Below are 17835 nucleotides of genomic sequence, written 5' to 3' on the forward strand. Positions count from 1 at the left end.
CAGTCTTTATTGTTACTACTGGTATCTGCCAATGCATTTGTAGACCCAAAGCTGAATATTCAGTTTATCCTGCTTGATTAATTTGGAATTTACAGAAACAAAAGCTTTCGGCAGTAACAATGATGTGAACAGATATAATCCTTGTAGTTTTCTTTTGAGGTGGCCACTTGTACAGGTGGCATTCACCTCTGTTGGCTGATGACGTAGCATGGCCTGATAGATCATCACCTGTCATGCCTGGAAGACCAGACTGTACCAGTGCCTCAGATGGCTGCGCCAAACTCTGGGACAATGGGAAAGGAGTCTGTGAAGGTTGCAGGGCCGCAGACCTATCATTTGGAAAGCTTGTTGTGTGTCAGTGGTAGACAACCAAGTGTCAATAGTGCGTAGTTGTACTGATGGATTCTTTTCTTGGAGTTGAACATTTATGTTCAAAGCATTTTGTGGTTTGGGAGATAAGAGGCCTGGCTTGTCAATTATTTGCATTGGGAATACTGGGACTCAGGGGAGTCGCAAAAAACGTGAACTGCTGTATGGGCAAGAATAAGTATGAATTTGTAGAACATTGCTCTGCAAAGCCATGTGATTGGCCTGGTTTGCAAGGTGAGAGGTAGCTGGTTCCCACTTACCCTGTAGCAGAGTGAAAACGTCACATGTGTTTGTCAGCTTATTCCACTTTACGTTGTTGTGTGTAGTTTATCACAGGTAATACCTAAGTGTAGTTGCTGGGGGGTTTTCCAGTTGATTGATGCATAACCTACAGCTAGAGTAACTGCTCTGTTAATACAAATATCTGGTGATGTGACTCTCTACTGCGATTAGTGCTTTCCAAATTTCTGTTATGCTCTTATTTTTTTAAAAATCAACAAAAATTATTTACACTAATTTTACAGAGAAATAGATACTTTTTATTTTATTTTTTTTAAAGTTTATTTTGACAGTGAGTGAGAGTGAGCGAGCACAAGTGGGGAAGGGGCAGAGAGAGAGGGAGAGAGAGAATCCCAAGCAGGCTTCACACTGTCAGTGCAGAGCCTGATGCGGGGCTCAAACCCATGAACCATGAGATCATGACCTGGGCTGAAATCAAGAGTCGATGCTTTAACCCACTGAGCCACCCAGGTGCCCCGAGAAACAGATACTTTTTAAAAGATGTTTCCTGTCAGCCTGAAATTGGATTTAGCAGTGATTTCTGTTTTCAAATGGTAAATCTTCGTAGTAGTTGTCTTAAATTTCCTGAGCAAGTAATATATTGGCTCTTGTTTCTATTCTCATATTAATGATTTCACAGTGTGGTGACTATCTATACTTTTGGCCGTAAGTGGCCTCAAATTATTTGAAAAGTAGATGTGATATTTCCAAAAAGCTAAGGGGAGTCTCATTTTCTCTGTATAAATGGAGATAAAAACCAGGAGCCTTGCTGAGCAGGTGCAAGGCTTCAGGACCACCATGGCAGTGGCACCACACATTGGGCTTGGGCTTCAGAAATAGCAGAAGTTTTGTCATTGTGCTTTATTTTATGAAAAATTCTATATTCAGATCCTGTTAATGATACAGAGACTATTAAATAGTCTCCTGTCCTTCCCTCTCCACTTGATATAATCAGATTTTTAAATAAATCCTTGGTTTCAGAGGTAGAATTCATATGCCTCTGCGGTTGGTTGCCTTCTTTGATCAAACAACTATGTCTGCATGTACCTTTTCTATTTTATTAGAGTGATAAAACTTTATGAGAAATTCTGAGTTGAGCATTGGCTCATTTACCCAGAATCAGTTTCCCTCTGAGATGGAAGGTCCTTTCACAGGCTCTGGGAAATACTCTGGGGATACAGCAAAACCGCTGAGAGTAGCCCCACCCCTCCCCCACCCTTCCCTAAACAGCTTGAAAACCACTGGCCCCCAGGCTTCTGCTCTGGGACAGTGCCACCATTGTGTTTTTAGTGATGAGAAGTTTAGCATTTTACTAAATGCTGATGCTGAATATGCTGTGGTTTGCATAATATTAAAAATTTGCTAATCTTTGCTACATTATAAGGACCTGGCCTTGGTTAGTAACTTATATGGTGGTAACACAGGCATAGGAGGTAGGACTACTAGTTAGCTGTAATGGTTTCTTTTTACTCTTGTGAGTTGGACATGAAAAGAGGAAGCTTATTATTAAGGCAGTGTTTTCTCTTACAGATAAATAAAAGTTGAGTACATATAAATGTATGTGTGCCCATGCAGTTCATTGTTTTCGCCATTATCTTTTGAAGGAAAGAATTGCATATAAAATCTTTTGATGTTTTCTGTTTTCCCTGTGGCCATTCAGTGAGGAATTACGAAACACCCTCTACTTTTGAGCAAGGTCCTCTATGTGGGCTTTTATCTGAGGGTGTTCTTCTGACTCATGAATTTGCCTCCTGGGCAACCTACACCCATAGGCATCAGTTCCTTGAGATTATTTTAGAGTTTAATTAAATCAGGTTTTTCAAAGAATTTAAACAGTTTTGTATTCATGTTAATGGTGCTTAATGATTTAATTAAGTAGGTTCTAATCCAGACAAATTCAAATTTTGCTTGAACATATTTTTAAAATTTGAAATATTATGTAAAATTAGTATTGATTTGGCATTTATTGCCCTTTCACCTCTGAAGAGTGACTATTGTAGATTTTTATATTCATATTCTTTAGAATTTGGGGTTTTTAAATGAAATCTTGTTTTCAAGAGTAGAATTCTGAGAACCTACTTTTACTTTGGGACACAAAGATTTGTTTTATTGATTGTTTTCTTTGGTGTGGGAATTGCTTAAAATGCCAGGTCATTTGTTTTCCAAAAGCAAAGTATATTCTGGTTATCTTTGTATAACCTTTATGGGGAAATGAGATGCTTCATTCAAAAGTCTTTGATGTGAAAATGTGTTTCAGATTTTTATTGGCAAGTGTGTTTACGGAAAATCCTATGAATTCTCAATAAAATAATTTGCACTAAAGTACAACAATGCCTTCCTCTGTCAGGTATTTGAAAATTGTTTCAGTGAATATAATCTTATTTTTTTCCAACTGTTTTCAGAGTAATTCTTCAGTCCAGTGTTCAGAGCTGTAAAACATCTGAACCTAACATTTCTGGCAGTGCAGGCATTACTAAAAGAACCACCAGATCTGCTTCAAGAAAAAGCAGTTTTAAAAGGTGAGAAAAGAATCCTACTCTTCTGAAAAGTTCCAAGCATTGGTTTTCCAGTTTAATCTTCTGGATATAGAAATGAAAAAAGGAAGAGAGGAGAAAGCACAGTCCCTAAGATGGACAATTAATCAAATGTGTTTGACTTGTTCATCATCTAAGAAAATCTGGGCCATTTTTAATGTAGGGTTTGTTTTGTTTTTCAGAGGTGGTTCTGAACACTGGAGATGTGTCTCAGGGTCAGAATATGGGGAAGTTGAGAGTGTTGTACTTAAAAGTTCTTGAATTTCCAAAGCTCTCTCTGTCAGGACTCAAAGGAAATTTTTCTGTATAGCAGATACAGCATAATTGTTGGAGAATTAGCTGCAAATAAGTGTGATGGTGGAATATGAGAACTCCAGTGAGTTTGGGATCCTTTTTTACCTAGGGCCTGGTCTCTTAGCCACAGTCCACACCACACCCATGGGGGCTCATGCTTTCACCAGGAGCCCAGCACCTTCCCTTCCTTCATTATTACAGGCTGTGACAAGAAAATACACATGTTCCATGACCAAATCCATTACTCACTGTTGCGTTTGGATGTTTATCATGAACTAAAGGCAGACATTTCATTTCTAACATATTCCAGAAGCAGTTCCCTTTTGAGGGAAGAGCAGATAACCTACTTAACTGTCATCTTATGACTAGAAGAAGGCAGGTACCCTTTTTGTGTTTATGTATCATTGCCTGGTGTTAACATGTGTGGTCCTGTGCTCATGGCTCAGCGCCTGTCTTATAATAGACCACAATCGGCCTGAAGATAGTCTAAACCAGACTTTAAAACATCCTTCCCTATTTTCCTTGTTTCTTTTTAACTTCTTGCCTTCTTGTCTTTGAGGCTGTGGGACAGCCGAATTAGTCTCCGGGGTGCAGGGACCAGCAGCCTGTTTCCTGAGGGATTCACTACAAACCAGAGAACTCTGTGGTGTGTGTATGTGTTTGTGTTTAAGGATTTGTTCAATTTTGCCATTTTCCTCTCTTTGCTAATTCTTTCTACAGTTTCACTACAGACTTTTACTTACATCAGAATGTGATAGTGCCTTAGTACAAGTATTTGAGAGCACCAACTCATGACTTGGGGATTTTGAGTTTTTCATAGAAAGGTATCAAATATTCATAGTTCTTTTTACTCTCTTAATTCCACTTGAGAAGAATAATAGAGAAATACTGACAAAAGGTCTTAGGTACATTATAATATCAGAACATTATTTATAACCATGAGGAAGAGGAAATGGGCTAAAGATTGTTGAATTATCCCAAATGAATCAAGAATCATGCTTTTACAGAAAATTTAATGGCTTGGATAAATGCTCATGAAGCAGTAAGTGAAAAGAGCCACACATATAAAAATTAGGAAGTATTACTCTAATTTTATAAATGTACAATATACTTTATAGAAATGTATACCTCTACAAATATATGTATATGTTCATACATATGTATTTATATGTAGTATATAAGCTTATAAATTATACATATATTTAAGTATATATGCATATGTTTCTATGCATGTATGGAAATAAGATAAATGCTGAAATATTAACAATTCTTCTGGTTGGTAGGGTAGTTAGGGATTTTTATTATTTAAAAAAAATTTTTTTAATGTTTAGTTTTGAAAAAATGCGAGAGACAGAGTGCAAGCAGGGGAGGGGCAGACAGAGGGAGACACAGAACCTGAGGCAGGCTTCAGGCTCTGAGCTGTCAGCACAGAGTCCAACGTGCGGGGCTCGAACTCATGAACTGTGAGATCATGACCTGAGCCAAATTCAGACACTTAACCGACTGAGCCACTTAGGCTCCCCAGGGATTTTTATTATTTTATCATTTGATTTTCCTCCCAACTTTTTTACAGTAAGTAGGGAGAAATGGGAGCATTTTAACTTCGACACTTTCAGGTGAATTACTCTATTAAAAATTCAGATTAAAATCCTGCTGTGGGGGATAGTTAGACATGTTTTGAATGAACATATTCTTTTTTGGTATACTTACTCAGGCTTCTATTACAGTTTTGAGTGTGTCTTGCACATTTAATTCTGCTTTCTGCTTTTCCGGATTGTGCTCTTCAGGCTACAGAGGAATAGAGTCCAGGAGCCGGGACTACGCGTGCCCAGTCACACCACGTTCCTATGAGGGGCGTGGCCACGAGGCACTTTTTCCATCTAGGTCTTGTCTAGTGATCTAAACGTGTGCTTCTCAGCAGAGGTGGTTCCTGATTGCAGTGAGCATCTGCCTGAGGTCCCTGGGCCAGATGCTTTGAGGGGTTGAAAGTAGAGTTCAGACTGAATACACTTAACTGAATTTTGAAATGGCCCAAAGCAGTTTCCAGGCATGTGGCATAGTGCTGAAAACCAAAAGTCGTCTTTTAAATTCTCAAAATGGGACTTTCAGAGATTGGGAGGGGAGAAGAAATAAACTAATGAGAGAAAGCTGGGTTTCAAGTGTGTTTACACACGCCCCCTTCATGCAGGGTCTTCTTGGCCTCTTATGGAGCTTTGACCTGTGTTCACATTACCTTAACTGTGACCCACCTACAGCTCACAAAAGAAAGGCAAATACATTACATACAGGTCCCACTTCCTCCTTCTAGGAAGTAGTGGAAGCTGAGGGAGCCAAGCAGTTAGCCTGAAGCTTTTATCCTACTGAATAGTAGTCATTTTTGGTTGGAGAGTAATGAAGGAATTAACACATTTGTGCATAATCGGAGGACAAAATAATACAAGATTGTGGAATAATTATAAAGTATTGAATAGAAAACTTTGCTTTAGACAGCAATACAAGGAAATGATACAGTATACTTCTCAGTATAAAATAAATACCTAGGAGGCACAAGGATTGCCAGTCTACTGTTACCCCCACCTGTGAGGCCTTCTCTTTGCAGGTTGGTGTTCTCACATCATCTGTTCTGCCGTAGGAACCTGACCTTTCATTCCCATGTTCTATTTTCTTCTTAGAGGCTTCCAGGATGAGACCTCACCTAAACTCACTTTCCACTGATTTGGCTTTCTGATTTTTGACAGTTTACTGAGAGGCTCTACAACTTGGGAGGCCTTTTCCACAAACACATTGAAAGAGCAATTATTTGGAGGCTGAAAAAATATGTGTTGTCATAAATCTTTGTTGCTGGGAAGAAATGCCACCAGGTTTCTTTCTTGGTAGATGATCATTCCCTCCTATATCCCTTGAACGTGAGCCACACATAAACCTACCCAGCGGGTGTCAAGCTCTGCTCTGACAGAGTTGTGCGGTTCAGGCCCAGAGCACTGGAGTATCTGGTGGTGGATGGAGTACACTGACCCTTGGGGCTGAGAGGCATCTCTGTGGCACCTTCCTCATCCCTTTTCTCAAGTCTGAAGAAGTAAATCTTCTCCCTCTCCCACTTCCTGTTAGATCTGTAAATGCATTCTCATGTTTCTCTTTTAAGAATTATTAAATCCAGTAAAGAATTGGACTGTTTTCTAGTCTCTGATGAGCTCTCTTAGAGTCCTGAAAATTTCATCACTCTGCATCTGATTGAGGACCTCCAGCCATCTCATTTGATAACATTCAATTCGGTTTGTGTCTTCACACAACTTACCATCCAGTACATGTTTCTGTAAGCTTATGGTATTTCTTTGGAGGAATCTTTTCTTTCTTTTTTAAAATTATAACTTCATCCATTTTCTGAGAAACTCATCATGGACAAATTATTTATTTTGTTTAATTCTAAATTGCATCATTTGGAACCATCACCTTCTGCTCCATCTGTCAAACCAACCTAATATTTATGACTTTTGGGGTATTTTGCACCTGATTATTCACATGGGGGGAGATAAATGCTCAGGCCTCTGAAAAACATGTCTTCACGAGCCCTTCAGTTGGAAATAGCTACATTTAGGACTTCTTGGCTTTTCAAGTTTTCTCAATTGTGACTTTGGTCATTATCCCACCTGTCACTGCTTCTTGTCCGTTTACAGTCTCAGAGCTGAGTACCCATTCCACCACCTCTGGGCTTTAATTTTCAGTTATTGCCATTATCTCTGAAAATCCATTCATCTAGAAGCCCCAGGATGTTGTCTCTAAATATCCTGAAATATCTTTTTAAAAAAGAATGCTCGTTACCTCTGCTCATCTAAAATACTAATTTCCCTTTGAAATTCCAGACATTTTCCCACTTGGCTGTACCAGTTAACCTGGACCTTTATACTCAGTACTCTGTTGGGGTCTCCAAAAACTAAGTCATCAATTCAGATGAGCTACTTTGATAAAGTGGCCTCATCATCCAGTGAGGGGCACCTCCAGATTGGAATTGGCTTCTCTGACTCTTTCCTTTTGCTCAAGTTCTTCTCTAAAAGCTGCTAGTTAGTTGAAAGTTTACATAATAAACCGGGGTAGGAGAGAAGGGAAGTAAGAGGAGAATCCATCAAGATGTGCCCCACCTGCAGCGTGGTCTGAGGCTGGCTGGGAGCAGGTGCCCTCCGTGCTGCTGAACTGGAAACTGCTTGAGGTGCCAGAGCTTTTTCTGTGACCGAATTCTGGCTTTGGAAATAATCAAGTAACACTTCTTTATCTTTTCGTTCTTTCCGCTTTTCCCACAGCCTGGTTCCTCAGAGGGAAAGAAGGAAAAGGAATGCTTTGCAACAAATGCCCTTAATGGCATTATGGTACTCTCATTGCTCTGCTGCTTCTGCCCGCCCTTCTTTTTTTCTTTGTTTTTATTGTTTTTTTATTTTTTGCAGAACTGAACCTTTTTCTGCTCTGCCTTTCTCTCCCATTTGTCTTTACTTTATGGTTGATATTGTACTGTCTTTTCCAAAATACTTGTCATTAAAGAATTATACAAAGTGTATACTTCTTAGCATGTCACTACTTTTATTATGTTGCCTTCCTTGTCTTTGGTAACTACATATGGGACACTTGGAAACCTTCATGGTAAAATCCTTTTTTTTCTCCCCCTGTAGTCCCTCCATTTCAAGGACTAAAACAGTCTTGCGTTAAGTAAAAACCTGTGACCAGAACTGAAGGAAGACTCTAGGAACAGAAACCTACAGCAGAACTTAGCACAATTTATTTGGAAACAAAACAAAATTGCAAAAGCCTTAGCCGCTTTCCACCTAAGAAGTTTATTCAATGAAGACAATGTCCACTGGAGTTTAAAATAACTACATGAGTTTGGGCACAAGCAGTGACTTGAAGGAGGCCCAGCTCTCCTTTTGTAGAAACATCTCAAGTTTAACGACAAAAAAAGCTATTGTAAATTTAGTCTCAGGTGTAAATATCAAAGCCCTCTGTTGTCAGGAGAGCTGACTCTTCTGTGTGGTGCACGTGTGTCCCTGTGATGGCAATCATTTTAGCTGCTGGCCTTCAGAAGAAGCGAGGATCTGATGGAGGTTTTTTATGTATTTATTTTCTGTTCACCCTGTGTCAAAATTTATAAAGAGAAAACAGGCATTACTGAAATGGTACTTTCTGTAATTTGATACTATTTGGTTTAAACATCTTCACTTTAATACTTGTAATATTGTGGTAATGGTAACTCTGTTAAGTACCCAAGCTGCTTGTCTTCCACCAAAGAGTGCTTTATTAACAAGAATCTGTGAAAACCGTGTTTGAGGACTGTTGGATGTTGTGATACAAAGTGGTACTTTGGCAGCCGAATTTGCAAGAGAACATGAGTGGTAGCTTTAGAAGACTCAGGAGGGGACGCTGCCTTCAGAGTCGGAAGATTGTTGTAAGTCATTCCTCTTTATGTCATTGAGGGACTGGAGCATGCCAAGGCTGCCCACGATTTGGTTGCCCAGTCATACAAATTAAAATCCTGTTTCCTTCCACGCATGATTAAAAAAAAAACACTGTTGGTGTTTTCCCTTGGAAACAGCCATCCCAAATAACGATGGCTAAAAAAAAAAAGTACTGCTTTATTCAGGTTTTTCTCTGTAACATTGTGGGTTTCTTTTTTTATGTGATCAGCCTAAGGCCATTCACACACCCTTTGATTTCAGTGACAGTTACTAGCATCTGGATTTCAGTTGTTTGTAAATAAGAGACTCACTGTTGCCTTTGGTTGGGGAATACAACTAACTCTTTTCAGTGTGCCTTCGCCCCTCCACCCTCCAGAAACACAGCAGAGTCTGTGATATAAAGCAATCACAAAAACTATTTATTTGCTGCTAAAACAAAAAACGGGGGCCCAAAATAAAAGAATATTTTGCAGTCACCTTGGTTACCTCCACAATAAGAAGTGAATGGTTTTAGTTATTGTTAACCAATTTTTGCCTATCCTAGAATGGAGAGCAGGAGATACAATATGGAAAGGCAACAGAAGGCAAATGCCTTCACCTTACAAGATGAATGAATCAGGCGAGTAAGCAATTCCTTTTGTTAAAAAGCTACCTTTTTAACAAAACTATGAGGAGTAAGAAGCGATTGAAATAAACAGATTTTACTCTGTTAATGCAAAAAGTTACTGGAAGGCCGTGGCTCCATTTCGATATTTACTCTCTTGGAGTAAATTATAAGATTGACTGGCTTCGAGGGGAGATGGTGCCATCATCTTGGTCAAACAGGCGGCTCTTCCCTATCAGGTGGTATGGGGGTGTGTCATGCCAACTTTTAAACGCTGGGGACTAGATCTCAGAAAAAAAAGTGGTTTTCTATCCCTGGAAGTGAATAGACACAAAGACCCACTTACCTGATGGGAAGACCTCTCTTCACTAAGCTCTGGGTGGGAGGAGAAACATTCCATTAGTTGTCTCGTGCTAGGAGACAATAATATTCAGACTATGCCCTTGCATAAAACATTGAATTCTCAGGGCAATTCTTCTTCCCTTGACATCTTTGAAGGCCATTTCCTGCATAAATAATCCAGGTAGTTATGAAAATCAAACTTCCATCAGAACTTTTCCTGGTTTGGCTGTTTATTACATCAGAACAAGTTAAATGTGCCGTCTCCCTCCCAGTGAATAAGCCATTTGATGTCTTGGCCAAGAGTGTAAAAATCTGGGCTTCAGTGTTAACCACAGTACTTTTTATTTTACAAATTGCCTTTTTGTGTCAGCTGCTCAAGTTTCCAGCTAGAATTGCTATCACTGTGGCTCTTTCTAAAAAATCTTGTTATTTAACAGGCTCACTAAAGTGAGTCCCAGGAAACTGTGATTTGATAAAGGAGCAGTCCTTGGAACACAGCAAGGACTTGGGGTAGTGCTTCCGGTGGATTTCATAGCACACTATTATTAAATGTACTGGAGGGCATTTCTAGAATCCAGGAAGTCTCTGGGTCTGATGGAAAGTTCTTTCTGCTATGAATAAGAGTGGACTTTTTTTTCCCCCAATGGAAACTTCAACACACCCAGAATCTCCTGAGATTCTAACTTCAAGTCCTTGTCATAGAAAGACCCTGTTGCTATGGAATATGAAATAGGGCACGTCAGATGGAGAGATTCCTTTAAACTTAAGAGCCTTAAATAGCTTTGAAAGTACACCAAGACTGTTTCTTTGAAATTAGCATTAGAAATGCATGTTTTTAGGTGTCCTTGAAGCTTTTTGGGGACTCGTGTCCAAAGTCCAAGACAGTCCAAAGGAAGGGTGTCTGCAAAACTGGGTACCTAGAAGTATAGACAGACTTCTCTTTTGTAATGCTAAAGAAAAACTAGAAATCTCTCTGAGCTGTCTGTGAAGAGGGGTTAATCCTGAGCAGTGCCTCACTGAAACACGTAGCCTGCCTTGTCCACATAGCCGCGTCTGGGCGGCATGCTGCTCTGCTAGTCTCCAGCATCTTTCTGCTCTCAGCCTGGCCCTGTTTGCCTGTCACCCACCTGCTTTCTTCTCTGCCCTCCTGCCCTCTCACAGGGGTCATTCATTCCTACCTCTTTTCTTGGGCCCAGACAATTTTTAGAGGAGTTCCCAAGAGTGCTTGTGAGGCGAATATGTTTGCCCTTGGAGCCCAATGGCCAGTTCTGTGTGCCCTGCGGACCGTCAGGCCTTCTGGGTGGTGTTGTGCCAAGAGCTTCTGGAAGCTTCCCTTTGCTTGAATCACCACCATTCATGACAAATGAGCAATGCGCTCTTTTGATGTTTGTTCTAAAAGTAGCTTAACTGTTCCTCTTCATACATTTTTTAAAGTAATTGCATCTTGGAAAGCAGTGCTCATGAAAAACAACTTTAAAAGCATATTTTGATTCTTTAATAGCTATCTCCCGCTAAAACTGTCCTGGTAAGGCTAGCTGCTGCTCTTCCATTTCTCCTAAATCTGAGTATTCCTCATGTTCCTAAGTGGAAATACTACAGATATATTTAAAAGACTGGACAATTTATCTATACTGTGTAAGAAATTACCTCCTTAACTGCCCAGTAGAATAACTGTCAGCAGGTATGTTCATCTGATTATAGTACTGCAGTTTTATATTAATAATTTGCAGACTTTTATCTAACCTGCACTCATGTACAGATTATTAAAAAGTTTTAAAATGTAACTGATTAATCAGTATTTGGTCATTGTCTTGATTTTTTATTAAAATGTATATTTCTAATCATATTTTATAAAGCCAAGAGAACTGGTTGAATGAATGTTTATTTTCCTGAAGGTATTTTTAAGATAAAGCTTCATAATGGCGTGTAAACTTTGCATATCTATGTAGTTTGATACGTATTGTCGAGTTTGAAAATCTTGTGTATTGTAACTGGTTTTATACGAAATACTGAATAGTGAAAATTGTATAATTATAATCATATAATTAAAAGTGTTAACCAAACAGCCTTCCAGTTTACTGTATTCACTTACCATTCTGAATCATAGTAGGCAATGGTCAGAATATAAAGTGGATATAACCACTGTATTAGTTTACTACCCTGGGGGCTGAAACAACAGAAATTTATTTCCTCCCAGTGCTGAGGCTGGAGACCCAAGATCAAAGTGTTGGCAGAGTTTATTTCTTCTGATGCCGCTGGCCTTGGGCTTTTCTCTGTGCACTATAATCCCTGGTGTCTTTTCCTTATGACGCCAGTCAGATTGGAGTAGGGTCCATCCTCATGGTCTCATTTTAATTACTTCTTAAAAGGCCCTGTCTCCAAATATAGTCACATTCTGAGGTATTAGGCATTAGGGCTTCAGCTTAAAAATTTGGGGGTGGGGGTATACAGTTCAGTCCATAACACCTTCCCCAAGATAAGATGGTGCGTGAGGACTCCTGTTATGAAGTCATTCTGTACACACCCAACACCAGCTCAAATTATGCCAAGGTTTGACTTTGTGGAAATTACTGAGGATAAGACACATAAATCAGGCCCTTACATTACCTGCCAAGGTCAGGAGTAAAGAGCTAAGCGAGGGGCAGGACCATTGTTCAGGCACCTACATTCTGATGTCCAACTCTGGATGCCATCATGGTGCCATCTGCCTGCCTCCCCTCTGACTGTCTCGTGCTGACCTGGATCCTGAAGACCTAATGCCCACACCACCACTCAGAGGATGTGTCTGGGATGTAGGAGCTTGCTCTGTTAGGAATGCTGGCCCATTCCCAAAGGAACTCAGCTCACTCGTGCTCGGATACAGGTTTTCAAAGTACAAACCACAGGGACCCCCACACCCACGCCCCATCCAGACTTCTAGCAGGCACTGCTACCCCCAGAGTGTGATTCGCAAGCTCCGTCCCCTGTTGTTGAAAGCTGCAGCGGCTACCTGCCCCTCCAGGTCGTGCACCCTCCTGCCGAGCAGTGAAGTTCAGTTGATTGGCATCTGCGAAGCTGCCCAAAGTATGTAAGTGCTGTGAAGGGGGCAGGCGTGGCAAGGGCCTAACACTTGGAAGACTCGGAATGAAACGCCAAGTTCCGTCTTGCAGGGCTGCGCAATGTGGGTGATGAGCCATGGAGACCCTGGCCCTGTAGATGCTCCCTCTCTGTTGTCGACAATGCCATTTGGTGCCACCTACCACACACACAATTTGCTAAACCCCTCTGCTTCTGTTTCTTAAGTAAAATGGGAAGGAAAGGGATTCCTATCTTAACAGTTAGTGGGATAATTAAATGAGGTAATCCATGCAAAGCATTTAAAACATGCTGGTACATAGCTTTCAATAAATTAATTTTTTCCTACATTTAAGGTAATTTTCTGTACATAATTAGGTAAATGACCTAGGGTGGGGGTAGAGTTAAGTAGAAAGGCCCCCTTCATGAGGCCCCGGAGTATATGGAGTTAGCAAGTCAGTGTGGAAAGAGCAGCCAGTGTGTGCTCTGAAATGAGCTCTGCCGCTCATGCTGTGGTCTCAGGCATCCTTTTCCTGCCTCCTGCCCCTTTGTTCATCTGTAAAATCGGACTGATAAATGCGTAGCCTTGGAATTAAAAGATCAAGGGAGGTAAGTGTGCCTTAGCCTGGGCCCTAGGCCAGCGGAGGCGTCCCATCCATCTACTGCTCCCATTTCCTCCCATGTGTCTGAGCACACTTGTTGTGCTTGGGAAGGCAGGATGGTGGCAAGAATTCTCCATGAACATAATACTCACCTTCTCTACGGTGCCAAGACTTTGGCATGGTCTCTCCTCATGCTTGCCCCCATGGGTAGTTTCTCGCCTTTCACTAGTACAGATTGCATAAACGTTCTCCTGTGTGGATTCTTCCTGGTTGGTGCTGGTTATCTCCTCAGGAGAAATTCTTACAAAAGGCATGTCTCCTGGGTCAAGGATGTGCAAAAATTTAAAGCTTTTGTTGATATATGCTGTGTCAAAAAGCAGCTTATTATAATTGTTCAGAGCATGGATTCTGGACCTAGGCTGCGTGCAAACCTTTGCTGCTTGTTAGCCAGGGTGACAGATGAGGATTAATTATTAACTTGGTTAATATTTGTTCATTAGAACAAGTGCTTGACACATACGAAGAGTCATACATATGTTGTGTTTAATAAAAAAAAATACTGCCTTAATGCTCTGAAAAGGTCTGTGACAGTGGACAGTCCCCTTAGCATCAGCTGTCGGGGCATGGCTGAGATGGCTAATTAATAGTAGGACACTGGCCTTAGTGCTATTAGGTCATGGGTCACCATTACCCGCTGCCGTATCTGGTCCTAACTCTTAGCTGCCCCATTATTTAGATTTGGGGCCTTTTGTCTTCTAAGTAGTTGGCATAGTATGTACCTATCACAGTCTGTTTTTCTCTGGGAGAACAAACGGAGACTCTGGGCAAAACCCATCCAAGTGCATCTCCAGACATTCTGGCTTCTTCACTGGGGGTGCTGGCCCAGCCCGTATAGGAACAGAGATCCTCCCACACTGCCTGGCCTTGCCTCTGTGTCTCGTCTCTTTGCTAGCAAGTCTGCATGGCTTTGACATGTTTCTGGATGACAGGTGCTCCATCCACACTGAAATTTCCAGGTAAGGAGGCTTCTCACCCAGCATGACCAGAGGCCACGGGGGCTGGCCACCCCCAGGGACTGGCCTTGGTCCCTCGAATTCTTATACTACCAAATGTCACGTTTCTAAACAGGGAGAGGCTTTGGGTGGGAAAAGAAAGAGTAGAGGAGGTGGTATGGTTTGTGCATTGTTTTACTTGGAGAAAGACAATGGGTGTGTTTCTCACCATGGGTGTGTTTCTTCATGTAAAACAAGATGACTTTTCAGGCGGGACAGTTCTTCCTTGCGTGGGACTCTCCAGACAATGTAGCCAGTCTGGCATCCCCACCCACTAAATACCAGTCATATTCTCAGCCATTGGATAATCCAGACACCCCCGCACATTGTCAGCCCCCTTCAGGAGGCAGTGCTGCCCCCCCCCGTTGGGAACTGCTGATCAGCTTCAAATACAGCTTCATTGGGCAATGTCATGGAAACAGAAACAGTTGCTCTTAGGACCTTGCTGAAGTGAATATTGTCCCCCTGCCCTGTTTTGCTCTGGCGCAAACCCCAGAGGGCAAAAGAAGGGGCTGGAGGAAAGGTTTCATTCATGAAGGGGGCAGCAGAGGGGGCTTGGCCCTCAGGAATGGGGTTCATGAGTATTTGTGAGACTGGGGCCGGGGGCTCTGAGACAGTGAGCGAACTGCCTTCCTGCCTGAGCCTAGCATATCTCCTGCCATGTGGCAGCCACGGAGAGGTCTCCATCCTTGAGAGTGAGGGGTCTGTTGTGACAGAGCTAGATGACACATGGGAGCTCTGTAGGCAGGCCAGTGGCTGACAGGTTCATAAACAGGAGTGGACAGAGCAGGGGCCTGATTCCAGCACCCTGGACCACTCATGTTCAGGGTGATTCTGCTGTGGCCAACCCCAGATTTGCCTTGCAGTTAACTAAGGAGTTTACAGTGTGCACCGTGGAGTCTTTTCTCTAGCTGCCATATTAAACTAGTCCTTGTCACACCCAGTGACTCCCTAAGACAGGTTCTGGTGTCATAAATACAACTCGTTCTGTCTTCTCCCTTTTGTAGTGATAGTTGGCCGTCTCGAGCTGTAACCTTTCTAGACCGGCTTTTAATCTGGCTTGGGATACGCAAAGACTAGGCCTCCCAAGAAGATCTCTCCTGGACAGCACAATGCTCACCAACAGAAAGTCTCTCCAGGTGAAATTTAAGCCTGTTTCCTCAAGCGTGTGCCTCAGCCTCAGCAAGTGTGGCAAGTGTGTCTTCTATCCACTGGGTATTGAGGGTTCAGCCTGAGGCTAGAGCTGGGCCTACCAGTAGGTGGCCAGGAAGAGTGACTGGGATGGCTCCTCTCTGGTGGCAGATTCCCAGTAAGTAGCGTTCCTTGCTCTCTTACATTAGGGGCCCCTGTGACTGACTTGGTGAAAGCTGGTCTGTGTCCCCAGAAAAGTTAATGCAAAACCCTTGAAGAGTTCATGGGCATGCCCCCTGTGGCCTTCCCGGCTGTGCAGCATTCAACTCCAGGGGCGCTGCTCATACAGATGCAGTGCGAAGGGCGCCCCCTCAGGTGTCCCGCTTCAGAGCCCTTTCACCAGTCATTCCAAGGCCCTGCTCTGGGCATCTACAGATCCTTGGTTAAAATCCCTGAGGGCTGTCTTTCTGCTCTGGTCACAGGTAGGAACCTGTGGGATGCAGTCAGGGTAGGGATCCCCACTTCTCGTGTTAGGCTATGCAGCCTCCACATTTCTCTTGCTTCCTTTCTACCCACCTTGCTTTTTCCCTCTTACTGAAAACTCTTCCAGCCACCGTGCTTGCTCTCCCCTCACTTTCCCTCACCGCCAAACACGCAGGTGGGGTCATTTTGCATGGCTGAGAATGTAGGACTTACTTTGATACTTGAGTAGTTTTCCTTCCTGTTGCTCGGATGCTCCCAGTATCTAGACAGGTGGAATGCAAGCCAGGGCCACCAACATGGCCGTGCGGGTGTATCCATGTGGGTGAGCTCCCCTGGGTTGAGCAGTGCACCCATGAGGTGGAGGTGTTCTCAGTGCCCCTGGTGGGGTGGCTGTTCTCAAGGAAAGTTCTCTCTAACCTCATTGAGCCCTGGAGACTGATGTGCGCCACTCCATTCTCACCTGACAGGCATTCCCACTTACAGATGACTCTGTGCTCTGAAATCAGGCCACATTTCTGCAAAGTAACAATGCTTAGAAGGCATTGTGGTTTGGTTGGGGAAATTCCATCACCTTGAGTCACAAGCAGCGTTGTGGCTGAGGAAAAGGCTTTCCAGAGCATTTGGGAGATGGGCAGGGAGCAGCTTGGGCCTAGGAGAGGCATAAGCAGCCGCTGGACCCTGTAGGCTCCATGAAGCCCCCGGGAGAGCCAAACTTCTGTTCATTTCCGCCAGTGCCTCACTGGTGACCTTGAACCTAATCTCGTGGCCTCTCAAGTCATGCCATCTCCACCTGTGCAGGAGATCTAATAAAGCTAAGAACATTTTTTATGTTTATTTTGAGAGAGTGAGCGGGGGAGGGGCAGAGAGAGAAAGAGAATCCGAAGCAGGCTTCAGGCTCAGAGCCGTCAGCACAGAGTCCGACGCGGGGCTCGAACCCACAAACTGTGAGATCATGACTTAAGCCGAAGTCCAAGGCTTAACCGACTGAGCCACCTAGGTGCCCCTCTAAGAACACTTCTAATCCCATCATGTTTTCAGGAGACTGTTCAAGAGGGACTTATGCCACTGCTGTGTGTGGTCACCATGTTACTTGCCCCTGAGCACACAGCAGGTACTTGTGGCTTCGTTCATCCCCTGCAGAGGAACCTGTCCTCTGGCCTTTGCCCCTCTCCTAGCAGCTTTACCCTGGGGACTAGTAATTGAAGTGGTAATTTTGGGAGTGTGGAAGGAACACTGGGCTAGAGGGCTGGATCTTGTTTCTGCCTTATCTCCTCATCAGGTGCTAGCTAGGGACTAAGAGGAGCAAGAAGACTGTCCTTCCCATTCCCTGACTGGAAAGCATGAGACAGTTGCAAGACTGCACACAGCAGCCACTCCACCACTGCTCGTCTCCTCACGCCGCTAGTTTCTGCACCAAGGGTGGGAGGGCGAGCCTGCAGATGTAGAAGACATCTAAATGAAGGGCAAAGCCTTAATGTTAGGGATGACCCTTGGGACTAAGGACAGTGGTTCCTTTCAGGGGAAGGGGAGGCTGTGGTTGGCATGGGCACTGGACAGACTTCTGGGAAAATCAGTTTCTTAGGTGGTGTTACAAGGAAATTTGCATTTGTATCCATATTGTTTTACGATATATATTTTTTCTAAGACTTTATT

The 17835-nt window shown here is 42.9% G+C and overlaps 1 protein-coding gene across 9 annotated transcripts in view; it reads left to right on the forward strand.

Annotated features, from left to right (window-relative positions):
• Positions 1 to 17835, forward strand: part of CDC14B (cell division cycle 14B) — a 120592-nt gene that overhangs the window by 93817 nt on the left and 8940 nt on the right. For 3 of the 9 annotated variants that reach the window (XM_047829085.1, XM_047829087.1, XM_047829089.1), the window contains one exon: positions 8135 to 11927. Coding sequence is in view for 6 of the 9 variants with exons in the window: in XM_047829087.1 (XP_047685043.1) it covers positions 8135 to 8171 (37 nt within the window). In the remaining 3 variants the exon portion in view is untranslated. The other 6 variants (XM_047829081.1, XM_047829082.1, XM_047829083.1 and 3 more) reach the window with 4 other exon arrangements.

Source organism: Prionailurus viverrinus, chromosome D4 (genome assembly GCF_022837055.1).
Source record: "Prionailurus viverrinus isolate Anna chromosome D4, UM_Priviv_1.0, whole genome shotgun sequence".
NCBI classification, from domain to species: Eukaryota; Metazoa; Chordata; class Mammalia; order Carnivora; family Felidae; genus Prionailurus; species Prionailurus viverrinus.